This window comes from Solea solea, chromosome 6 (assembly GCF_958295425.1).
Source record: "Solea solea chromosome 6, fSolSol10.1, whole genome shotgun sequence".
Taxonomy (NCBI): Eukaryota; Metazoa; Chordata; class Actinopteri; order Pleuronectiformes; family Soleidae; genus Solea; species Solea solea.
The window spans coordinates 5,702,663-5,715,350 of NC_081139.1; the positions used below are offsets into that span (position 1 = coordinate 5,702,663).

General features: G+C 38.5%; 1 protein-coding gene across 11 annotated transcripts in view; it reads right to left on the reverse strand.

Moving 5' to 3' along the window:
* Nucleotides 1-8,294: 8,294 nt before the first annotated feature.
* atp2b2 (ATPase plasma membrane Ca2+ transporting 2) overlaps nucleotides 8,295-12,688 on the reverse strand; it is a 97,335-nt gene continuing 92,941 nt past the window's right edge. For 9 of the 11 annotated variants that reach the window (XM_058631025.1, XM_058631029.1, XM_058631035.1 and 6 more), the window contains one exon: nucleotides 8,295-10,398. In XM_058631025.1, coding sequence (XP_058487008.1) covers nucleotides 10,087-10,398 — 312 coding nt within the window. In that variant the 3' untranslated portion in view covers nucleotides 8,295-10,086. The remainder of the gene's footprint in view (nucleotides 10,399-12,688) is intronic. The other 2 variants (XM_058631034.1, XM_058631032.1) reach the window with 2 other exon arrangements.

The following is a 12,688-nucleotide window of genomic DNA, read 5'->3' on the forward strand; positions in this document are numbered from 1 at the left end:
AAGAGATAATTATAAAGGAAATCTTTTAAAACTAACTTCCACTGCTTCTGATTTTGTGGTTAAACAACATCTTATGTCATTTGTTTTGTTTTTGTTTTTTTTATCACAGAGACACAGACTTTCCTTTTCAATCACACTTTCACTGACGTGACGAGCACAAAGATAATTATGTGATTCCAGTCCTTCACCTTTCAGACTTCTCATGGGAGAGTGACAATAATAAACATGCAGTACATTCAACTATTCTTGGCTCTATCTGTCATGATACTCACATTCCAGGCAACCCCGTGATGCATTGGACCATTAGTAATGAAGACAAACTGTAGATATCATACAAATAATGGCTGCTGGTGGTCTCTCTCCCTCTCCCTCTCCAATGTCATCAATCCCCCTCGCTCTCTCTCCTCAGCTCATCCTCACCTCAGGATGACACGTTGATCATTCTGGGAAAACATGACAGCCACACATCTTCCTCTGACTCTTTTCACTCAGCACTTGCTGACATCTCGGTATCGACACACTGAAGCAAGGGAATGAGGCTGTGATAGCTGTGAGGTTTTCGAGGTGGGACAGTGATCACAGAGCGGTCCATCTGCTGTCACTGTAAAACTCATTCCAGGTGTTTTAAGAGGAAGAGCTTCATCACTCTTTGACCTTCATCACCAGCACCATTTGTAAACCAACTCTGTTTTAAGGTGCTACATGTAAGAAATGCATCATATAAAATCATGGCAATCATATGTCATCAGAGTTAAAGGAAGATTAAAATGAACTGATAACAATGGTCCAGCCAGTTTATTCATGAAATACATTGCAGACTGTTATGGAACCTAAAAAGCCTCAGGACCACTCTCAAAAACATCTTGACCTTAGAAGGAGAAGGAAAATGAGGGTCTAGAGAAGAGATGCTTTAAATATAGATGACTGAAAGAGGAGAGGATGTTGAAGGCAGATATGGGAAACAAAATGAGCAACTTAGAATTAGAGAGTCATTTCTGCACACACACCAACTCGTGATAGAGAATTTGTCCGCTGTATTTAACACATCCTTATTGCACATATATATAGTAGTGAACACACACAAGCCAGGCACAGGAGCAGTGGGCAATGGAGGATTGGGTGCCTTGCTCAGGGGCACCCCAAACCAGCAACCTTGCACTTTGGAAAATGGACAGTACAAAATCGCACAAGTTAAGATTTGTGACCTAAAACAGACAAAACAGTCCCCAAAAAAACCCAGATTAGATCATTATTATCCTCAATATTTGGTCTGAACTAATGAAAACAGAGAGCAAAGTAAGCAAATCCTAACCAAGGAGCTGGTTAGGAACCTGAGGTTGGTCACAAGATCATTTAAGAAACTTTTATGACACAAATTGGCTTTATTTCAAAAGGGGTCGCAAGTATAGTGATTGTTTTATACACATAGACTTCACTTTACAGAATAAAGGTGGTGAAATAGTTTCCTTAGGATGAAGGCCACAGGTGACCCCTTCTGGTTAGAAGTTTTTACTGCAACACTGTCACCATCCCCCTCCTTGAGTAATCTATAATGTCACTTCTCTCATTCTCCTTGAATGACCCCTTCATTTTGTATGGTGTGAAAATACATTACCAGTTAGTATCACATCACCTAACTATTCACAGCTGTGTGTGTGTGTGTGTGTGTGTGTGTGAATGCACAGGCACCACAACCACTTTTTATGGTTGAATTTTGTTTCGTAAAACGTTTCATTTCTGCTGAAATTTCAAATATCTTCATCTATTTTTTTTTCTTTTAGGAAAAGAAAAAAAAAAAAAACGGGTCACCACATATCACCTTTGCTTTGAATCGACTGACAACGTAGCTGTTAGTGCCATGAATGCAACGTGTGTGTGTGTGTGTGTTCCCATGTCATTCCCACAGTCCCATCCCCCCCAACAGGAACCATAGTCTCCCCTTATCCCATTAAGACAATTGCCAAGACTGGCCTTCAAAAGTGTGCACGTGTGAGAGTGTCTTTGTATGTGTGCGTATGTGCATGCACAAACAAAGACACACACATGCAGACACACACACACACACACACACATACATACATTCAGAAAATGCACACAAATATGCCAGCCCATGTACACACTGGGCAGAGAAGAGAGTAATTTCAAAATCAATCCTTTTGAAGAAAAAAGAATGAAAAAAAAAAGAAGAGATCCCCAGAACCTCCACCAGTGTTGGCTGATTGTAAAGGGCTGTCAGTTAGCGCAGCCTTCTATTGGGCCAAAGGGAAGCAGCAGGATTCAGCTTGGGGCCCAATAAAGGGCTATTCTTCCTGGAAATCGGCCCTTGCACATGGACTTGAATGCACTTGGGTGCTAATCTTTCGAGCTGTGGGAGCCCACTCAATATTCACAGGCTGTGCCACCCCAGCAGGCACAGCCACGCATGCTGATGCTATATCACACACACCTCATGTTAAGGCCGGCTAACGTTGGGTTCCGGCCAAAATTAGTGACATCTCTGGATTTGTCCACCTCCCATTATGACTTTGAATGTTCCTGTAGGAGCCAGTATTGAGTAAATTTAGAGTTAGTTGAAATGATTAACCCTTAAGTACATCTAGACAAATTATTGTTTTGGGCTTTTAATTTCTAGATTATTTTATCCCTTTTTTCATACATATTGTTAAAAATGTATGCCAGGTTGTGCATTTTAGTATTTTTTTATTTTTAGTCCATTGTAAACAACAATTAACTGTAATACTCACACTTACACACCTATGCACAAAAATGTGCTCATTGAAACCCATTCAAATCAATATTTTACACACTTTTCCAAAAAAAAAAAAAAACACAAAAATGCATGAATGTTTATATATGATGAGGACTGATGTTGGTTTAAAAAAAAAATTAAATATAATATTTCTTTTACAATTGTTGGTGCTCTATGTGTGTTCATGTGAGTATTTTATGTAACATTGCAAAAAGAAGCTGTACTAGGTTTGGTGTAAAAAGGTTTTAGATCATGATGTTACTGTTAAATCTACAAACTGTCATTCGCAACCTGGAACCTTGTGTTGTTGAGCCGAGAGAGGCTTGGATATTATACTGTATTTGGACTTCGCGTCCTAGTTATTATTATTATGCATTCCCCAAAAGTAATTTTTTTGTGTCACTGAATTTCCATTGTGAGGATTGCATGTGATGGATTGGTTAGCTATGTTAGCTTAATGTGTTAAGACAGAAAAAAACAGTGAACCCTAATGCAGACACAACAATGAGGCAGGAATTTAAAAAAGCGGTTTTACCAATTAAGAAAGGTCCAGAGTTTGGTGTTGAGGGTTGATGACAGTCGGTGGTGAAGAGGTAAGACAGAGGTGCAGATAATTTTAACTCATGATGGTTGTACAGGCAGTGTCTGGAGGAGTCAGGGCTGACAGGTCTGAAAGGGCAGAAGGACGACTCGATGAGTATGGTGCAAAAAAAAAAACAGGAGGAAAATGCTGAAACAAGTCATCAAAGTTTCTTATGAGGAGCGATGTCATTAACGGAGCTTAGACCACGATCTATCAGGGAGCTGATGGGGAAGCTTAAATAGAGATATGGATTGGTGGTGATGAGCTGCTCGCACATCTGTAAATAATCTAGCAGAAGTTAGTGTGGAAGAGCTGAAGACCTAGAACAGATATACAACACAATTAATCGTCATGATCAAACACCTCATAAAGATTAAATAAACCATAAAATGTATCAGGGCTCTGTTAAATATGTGATGGCATTTTTGGCAGGTTTTGTTTTATTAGGTTGTGCTTGACCCATGAGGATCAATAAGGTTTACACACACACACACAGTTGATCCAGATGTTCCACAGTCAACCGTTTCCTGGGTGTGGTGAAGCACGGTTTATTGTGATTAAACATTCATATACACATCACATCATGTAGGTATCTGATATATAATGACGGTCCTTATTTCTGTATCGTCACAGCCAGTTATTGACCTGCAGACACAAACACTCGTTAAAATGTAACGAGTCAGAATCTATAAATCTGCTCAGTGTGTTTCACCAGGTGGCAGGAGATACATAATCTGCTCTCACTTTACACTGATGTCACTGCAGATTAAGGGGAAAAAAAATGCTTCTTTAAAATGTCAATTGTGAATTGATTATGTGTCATTGGTTTGTCTGTTTAAGCTAGGTCTCGAATTCTGTTGTGACCTTTATAAATCCAGTGTAAAATCAAAACAGACATTCATTTAGCATATAAACAGCAAATTAAACTCATAAAGATTATGATTTACCGTTAATTGTTCACATGTGTCTGTAATAAAGATCCATGCTCAGGTTTTGAGGCTTCTTTTCTTTTAGCTCAGCTATAATCACTTTGTCAGACCCTTAAATTCTGAAATCCAGGGATTACAGTGATACACTGAATTTGAACACAGAGATGCAACACGTGACTCTGCACTTAAGCTCCATATGAAGCATGATAACATCGTCCGGCTCCTTATTCGAACTATTTTCACCTTCATTTATCCGTCTGTGTTTGATCAGTACTGTTGCTTTTAGATATACACACTGTGGCGGAAAACCAGAAGTGCAGAGTAAAGATGTAGCCGTGTGTTTACTAGATGTGTAAATACAATAATATATTAGATTTGTAAGGCGATAATATCCTGAAATCAATGAAATAAGGCTCTGAATAACAGAACAACCCAGTGCCAGAGCAACCAGATAACTAAAATGTCATGGACTCCTATGAAAACCTCTTGTCCTAAATACTGAGGCTCAGTCTTATAAAGTCCTAGATACCGAAATAATAAAAGCTTAATCAAAAAAGTGAGTTAATTATGTCCATTTTTAATTATTCTATTGTTTAATCCACTTCTTCTTGCCATTTACAAGCATCATAAGGCCTTGCAATCAAAAATGGCGAGTCTTAATGATATTGAAGATGCTTTCCAGGATTTGTACTCATGTGTCTGAACACTGGTGTAATGTGCAGTAATGTGTAGTGAAATACTGCCCTCGAGTGGAAACTTCGGGGTAAAACGTCCTGTCTGTTATATAACTGCAACAGCTATAGATTATTTAACACGTGTTAAACAGACAAAACTACTGCAAGAGGATGATGATCGCTTAACATCAGTGTCACATCGGTTCCATACAGGCAGCAGTTTGGGCCTATTGTCGACAATATTGTTGGCAGCTCAACATTGATTTTCCTTTAAAATGATGCGTCTAAATCACACCAGAGTCGTGGAATTAGAGAACTGTGATGCAACTACAGATCTGGAAATGTAGAAGCTTGCAGATATAATGTAACATATTGTCTAATGGTCACATTCAGTGTAACCACTGTGAGACGTAGTCACGATAATGGCCACATTATGAATGGATCAGAGAATTCTTGTCCCTCCCTCATTATTGCAGCTGGTTTGTCCTTCACCGATGTCCTTCATCCTCAACTGCTCCAGTGGATCTGGCATCGCACTGGAAAATCAAATGCAATATCGAAATGTGTCAAAATGTGTTCCTCAGAAAACCTCCCACAGATCTGAATAATCACAAAAGGATAAATAAAGAGCAGAAGTGAAACCCAAAGCTGTCGAATCCCTGTTATGCTCGTATGATGATATTGTTACAGTTTATGTGTCTTTAAGAAAGTATTAAATGCTTTACTCTCAGCACAGACATTTATCTTTCCCCTCAGGATGAATTGAAATAATTATGGTGCCATCGCACAAAGCTAAAGTCAATCCCAGCAGCCCCAGCTGTATTCAGTAATTCATTCTTCTTATTGGCAAATCTTAGCTAAAATCTAAATATTAAAGTAAAAAAGCATGTACAATATGAATTGTCTTATATCATTTTTTTCAGAAAAATTACGCAAAATAGTACTTATAGGGTAGTACTGTTTCAAATCGGATTGAATTTGTGAAATTTGTGAATTACGTCACAGTTCAAAGTTCACTTGGCTTGTTTTTATGAACAAAAAGAAAAGAAAAACTGTCTATTTTGTGACTTCTGCAGAATTATTGCGACTTTATATCGCTACTAAAAATGCAATATAAAATGAATCATAACTTTGACTTAACATCACATAAGAAGATGGGAAAAAAAATGCATTTTTTAAAACCTTAATATGTCACCTACAAATACACACACACACACACCCAGGATGTCCATATAAGGAGTTGTGTATTATTCCCACGGCAAATTCCCATGGGTGCACCTGCGGCACAGACCCGTGGCACATGAGCACCAAGGGTTAAGAATATTTATGCTGAATAAATGGAGAATAGATGAAAGGGGACGGTAGAAAGATAGACTTGTCTTTAAAACGAGGATCAGCTTCAAACTCTTGTCCACCAGGAGACCCCAGTATAACATAACTTTAAACATCCGTCACATAAAAGGCCTCTTGTGATTAAAATTAGACTTGAACTAATTCTCTAAAAACAAATGAGTGCAAATCAAAGTGGTTGGTGAAGGACAACAGGTGACACGGGGCCAGAACACACCATACTGGGTCATGCTGCTCTGGGAGATTTATTTAGTGAATTTTCTTTTCTTTTCTTTTTTTCTGTTTGTTTTTATTCTGTTTTTCACTTGCGCTCCTGTCTGGAGTGGGGTAAATGGGACAGTCAAGCAGCAAGAGTCACAGTTCATCATCATCATCAACATCATTATCTCATTATCATCACTGTCACCACCATTACCATTATCATCCCGCTCATAATAATAATAATAACAATAATAATAATGATAATTATAGTTTTCAACATCATTTAACTTTTTCCCTCAGGCTTGAAAATAATTTACATCACATTGTTGTTGTTTTTTTGTTGTTTTTTTTTTACTGACGTTTGAGACCATAAACATTCCAGTAACACGCTCAGGATTAAGGGCGGGTAACAATCAGAAAAGCATGACTTTTTGCATAGTATTAAATGAACAAAGACATTGAGTTCTTTATTTACAATTATTGTATAGTTTTAAAAAAAAATATCATAAAAACAAGATGAACACCTAAATCACTTACCCATAAATGGTATGCCAAAGTGTAATCTGTTGGCATTTCTCTTTTTCTTTGTTCCACAAACTGCATGCTGCTAAATACAGTACATCGAGGCAGGTGAGAGTATATTGCAAAAAGTATCATTGATATCGTCATCATCATCATCATCGTCGGTGTCATCGTCAACATAATAATTGGTGGTTTACAATGCATGTCATCATTTGGATGTAATCACGATGTTGTGAAGTGTCTGACAGGAGCAGTGACCGGTGACACGCAGCCAAAACAGCTGCGCCGGGCAACGCGACTCATGGTGCGTGATGGCAGACGTAGTCAGGAAGAGTTCCTGTGTTCACACCCGGTCCACATGGAGGTTCTGTCCATAGTGGACTCGTTGCTGTATTTACAAAGATTATTTTTCCATTCCTCTTACAGCTGAATGTCCTCTTGAATGTAAAAGTGGTCTGCTAATGTCGGCGTAAGTCTTTCTTTCTTTTCTTGTTTTTTTTTAATTGAAAATGCTGCTGCTGTTGCTGTTGTGATGTTTTTTTTGTTTTGTTTATTGTTGTTGTTTTGTTTTGCTTTTTTTTGTACAGACAAATAAACAAATGAATTGTCAAGTTAAAACATTGGAAAGGAAAACAAAAAAATAAATAATCAGCTAAGCAGTACATCAGAATCCAGCCTGTTTTTTCTTTTTCCTTTTCCCCAACTTAAATAAGAGATTTTTATTCAAACCGTAGATTTTCAATGTGCCTGAGCTGACTGGTAAAGCTTGTGCACCCTCTCCAGATGGACAGATGGGAAATGACAGAGGAGGAGGATATAAAATAAAAACAACTGCTCAGATTAATGATTGTTCATACTGTCGTAATATATAGCGTTTTTTAAGTAGTAGAAAAAATTGTCAATTTTTTCAAGTTGCATAATGAGCCTATCATGTCATGCTTACCAGTGACTTCGGTTAGTATTAAAAATAAGGATATTAGAGACTAGGTAAGTGGCCTTGTCCTTCTAAGTGCAATTAGACTGGGTTAATGTGCCTTCTCTATGTAACCTCTCTGGTAATGTCAAAGCACAATAAATAGTTCACGACTAGTGAGTACAGCTGAGATGCTAGAGTACTGTATACTCTTGTGACGGCAGGAAGACAAGCTTGGTTAAAACACATGAAAGCACATCTAGAATTACACCACAGAAGTTTTCATTCATAACCAGATAGTGCAGAAAAGGAACGTCTTTTTATATATAGAAAAAGAGTCAAAGCAACATTCCATTTGTGTTTGTTTTTTTTGTCGCTTTTTTTTTTGGAGATGTTAAAAATGTCAACAGCTCTGTGGGGCTGCACGTGTCCCTCTGTGAGGAGGACACGGAATACCATTTCAAATCAGAGTCAATCAAAATGAAATAGAACAAAAACAAAGAGCACAACATAATATGTCAAAATTTAGCAAACAAAAGAAAGAAAAGGAAAAGTCTGATTTTCATGTGATACAGATCCAAATGTGACTTTGTAAATTTCTAAAATGTCTCATTTGCAGCTTTTTGATGGTCACACGTTTGTAAAAACGTGTGCGTGAACAAACGGGTTTATCACTCTCAGGGTCCTGATATCAGCCTTTGACTCAAGCCCTGAGCGCCAGGCCAGCGCTGAAGCACAGAGAAAAATAAGACTAAAAAAAAAAATGAAGCAGTAGTGAATAAATAATTAAATATTCCCCCTCTGTCACAAAAAAAGGATGCCTCTGATTAGAAAAAAACAAAGGCAATCCGCTCCTACTTGATCCCAACAATCATATAGAGTAATACTAAGATTCCACATTTACTACGTTTTCCCATTATATTTTGGTTTCTTTTTGTTTGTTAATCCTCTAAAAATATCTACAATATTTGACAAGATAGCAGGCAAATTCCAGCACACAGTTTTTTGTTTTTTTTTAGTAATAACACACCAACACAGCTCTTCTGAGCTCAAGCTTTGCCTCCCTCTTTCTAGAAACCAGGAAGTTTATCTCTACAAGGTTGTAAACAAATTACATTCTCTTTAAGACATAAATAAGTCAAAAGTATTTTCGAGCCATTGAAGCAGGAACAAGGCAACATGCTGACAAACAAAGATAAACTCTCTCTAAATATAGTTATATGTATTTATATTTATAGAATATATCCCATAAATGCTATCATCATTAGTGTGTGTTTCTCTTTTTCCGACAGGTGCAAAACTACTGTGCAAGTTGAGCCCCACCACCTCGTTACACAATCCCTTGTATGGATGAAATACATTTTTACAGGCGGATACATGTTCATGCCACACAGACGAGGGGACTTTTGCAGGCCAGGAACCAGGAAAGAAGCTGTCTTTAAAGTAGTAGTTTGCCGCAAGGCCTAGCCCATCAGAACGAAACAACCCCCAATAAAATTAAAACCCTTTTAAATAAAACTTGGGTAATGTACATTCATGCAAGAGCAACAATAATAATAACAATAATAATCAGAATCAGAATAAGAACAATGCGTTTCAATTAAATTTAAACTATTATCATTATTGACAATGTTATTGTTGAAGAGAGGGAGTTTTAAAAGTCTGTCCTGTTTTGCAATTGTTACTCGTCCACCATGTTTTCCCTCCTCATCGCCCTCCTTCCGGTGCCGCTAAAGACACAGTTTCACACATGGGTGCAGTCGCGCGGCACGCTGACGCAGTACATGCTTCACACGCTTAGAGTCATACAAACCACCACTGCTGCCACTGCACACATACAACCATAAAAGCAAGATGGCTGTGTAGGTTTTGTGGCTTCGCTGCACTTTTTTGATTGTATGTCAAGTTTCACCTTTGTCCTATTACTTTTAGATTTTTCTCAGTTTTGAGAAGAATGGAGAGCTTTAAGAGCTCGAGTTTGAAGATGGACACAGGGGCTGTCCGGCGGAGCCGGTCAGAGTGGGCTTGGAGCATCAAATTTTTGACTGGGGACTGGGTGAGATTTTGGGGGTTGACAAGGTGTACGGTTGCAGTAGAGGTCTGGAGAGCACACCCAGACTGCAGGGACAGGAGGTCAGAGGTTAGAACTGAGGTTTTGATCATGGTTAGAGGCTGGTCTCCAAGCTGTGCAGAGGGCTGGCCGGGCTGGAGGAGGCGGCTGATTTACTGCTGTCAATGGTGAGATTGATGCCACTGTCGATGGCGTTGTTGTTCTTGTTGGGGGACGAGGGCTGGCTGGAGTACATCTTTCTCCTCCGAGCGGAATCGTCGTCCGTGTCGTCGATGAGGGGGATGTGGGGTGTGGAGTCTTCTATCCTAAATTCGGGGTGTGTCATGAAGTTGTGGATCGATGTTCTGGAATCGGGTTTTTCCAAGCCTTCATAGAGGGAGCTGCGGAATGCATTCACAACGCGGATCTGTCGTAAAAAAAAGAGGGAAGAAAGAGAAGACAAGCAATGAGCAATGAAGCCAAGGATTGAACAGAAAGGGTCGGAGGGACCCGCGGGATGAGAGAGAAGAGGGAAATGGAGGGAAGGAGGGAACCTCTCATATGAGGATAAAGAGGCGGAGAAGGAGAAGAAGGTGAAGGAACAGTCAGAAAGAAGGCAACTGCAGTCTGTGTTCTGCTTTCACAAGATAACTACAGTTCACAAGTCACTCGATGTTAGCGTGCACTAAGGAAAAAAAAACAACAAAATCATACATTTCAAGTAAAACAAATCACAAAGCAACACAAACGCTCGTTGTAAGTATACGCTTTAGTCCAATGTGCTGTATACCTAGAAACAAGCCACGTTAATAAATGGAATGCTCACAGAAAAAAAAAAAAGGAGAATATCACATGCAAGTTTTGAAGAAATCTGGGGGGGCGAGGTAAGTAAGAAGGAAGGAGGTTAGATCTGAGAGATCCAATCAGGAGGTTTAAAAAGCTGCAGGAGGTACCAGAACACTGTCTGGGACAATATCCACACAGACTCTGAATGAGACACACACACAAACACACACACATAGGTCTGTAGCGTGGGGTGGATAAAGCATGGTCCCAGACAGGGTGATGGGGAGAGGTCAGGTCTGCATGAGGAGGCTGGTTCAACAACACGAGCATTACAGAGTGAAAACTCACAACAAAACAACAAATCCAAAAACAAAAAAAGTGTCATTGACACAACAAGCAAATGCGGGGGGTTAAGATATCATGAACACAGGTCGTAAACAAGACATAAACACAGATAACATGCAACAAGACGACACGGTGGTGTGGAAGTGGACGTCAGCACACAGACTGCTGACACACAACACACGACAGTGAACGATGATGGGGATAATCGTTTTAGTTTCAGTGGTCTGACGGTCAAAGCATCTTCTCAACTCCATGCACATCCAAGTAAACACTCAAGTATAGGCCCCAAACAACTACTGTGTGTGAAGCATCATCTTTGTATTTCTTTCTTAAGGTAATAGTTTGTAGGACAGTTGTTATTATTTAATCCTGTCTGCGTGTGCAATATTGACCACACAGTTAACATTTAACTGCGTTTTATACAAATGCTTCAAAGAAAGTTGCAATAGATTCTGATATATCAGGACAAAATTGTAGTTTTCACCAACTGGCTCTGATGTTATTAGCATGTTAATAATATTACATAAATCTTATCTTATCTACTGAGCAGGTGATCTCCTGTGGTGACCCCTAGAGAGGGAGAAGCTGAATATTATATTACATTATATTATATTTATTACTGAGAACCTTTCTGATTTTGTGGCAAATAAAAAAAACTTAAATAAAAAAAAGTTAGTAAATTGTCACATTTGCAATTCTGAAAGTAACTGTTTAATGTTTTTGGTTGACAAATGATGACAGCTCGATCTTTTATGATGATTTGACTGTCAAAATGCTTTACTCAGTTATCATGTTATCTTTTTTTAATGATAATTTAATGATAATTTACCCAGGAAACCATGGTATAATTTGTTGTGCCAAATTAGACTATAGAAATAAGATAACTGAAAAAAGTGTTCATGTGACAGGATGTTTGACAAGTGACACTGATGGGGTGTCAGAAAGTGGATGTTCTTCTCTCATACAAAACAAAAAGATGAATACGTAAGAAGCACATATAAAAAGATCTTTAGTAGTCAGCTGTAGGCAAAATTTAATGACTATGACATGGACAACTGAGAAACTTCACAGACATACAACTCAATGTAGGGATTTCAATTACAAGTGTAATAAATTAATTACACTAAATTCAGTTAATATTTTCTGTTTTTTGTTTACTAAAAAACTCTTGGATTAAAAATGTGCTGTGTACATCTCTCTTCTCAATTCTCTGATTATCAGTCTATTTCTCCTCCCTCCTCATCTCTAATTTGGACTGTGTTTTTCCACTCACTGCTGTTCACAAAAGGCCCCGAGCAAAAATGTTTTACCTGGGGTTGGCTTTTGATAATCCCATAAAATGTTTTATATAAATGAATGGATTCAGGTAACTAAAAAGGTAACATGCTTTTACTGTAAAACAAGAACAAGAAGTGGATTCGTGGCTCGAGCTGAAATATGCTGACAGTTATCAACGTTATTATGGAAATAGGTTTGGGTCCAGAGAACATGACGTCTGGGTCCAGATACAGATTGGAGTCGACTATTTAGTGACCCCTATCTCTCTAACATGACTGTGAACTACATTAACAGTGTGGAGTGACAGG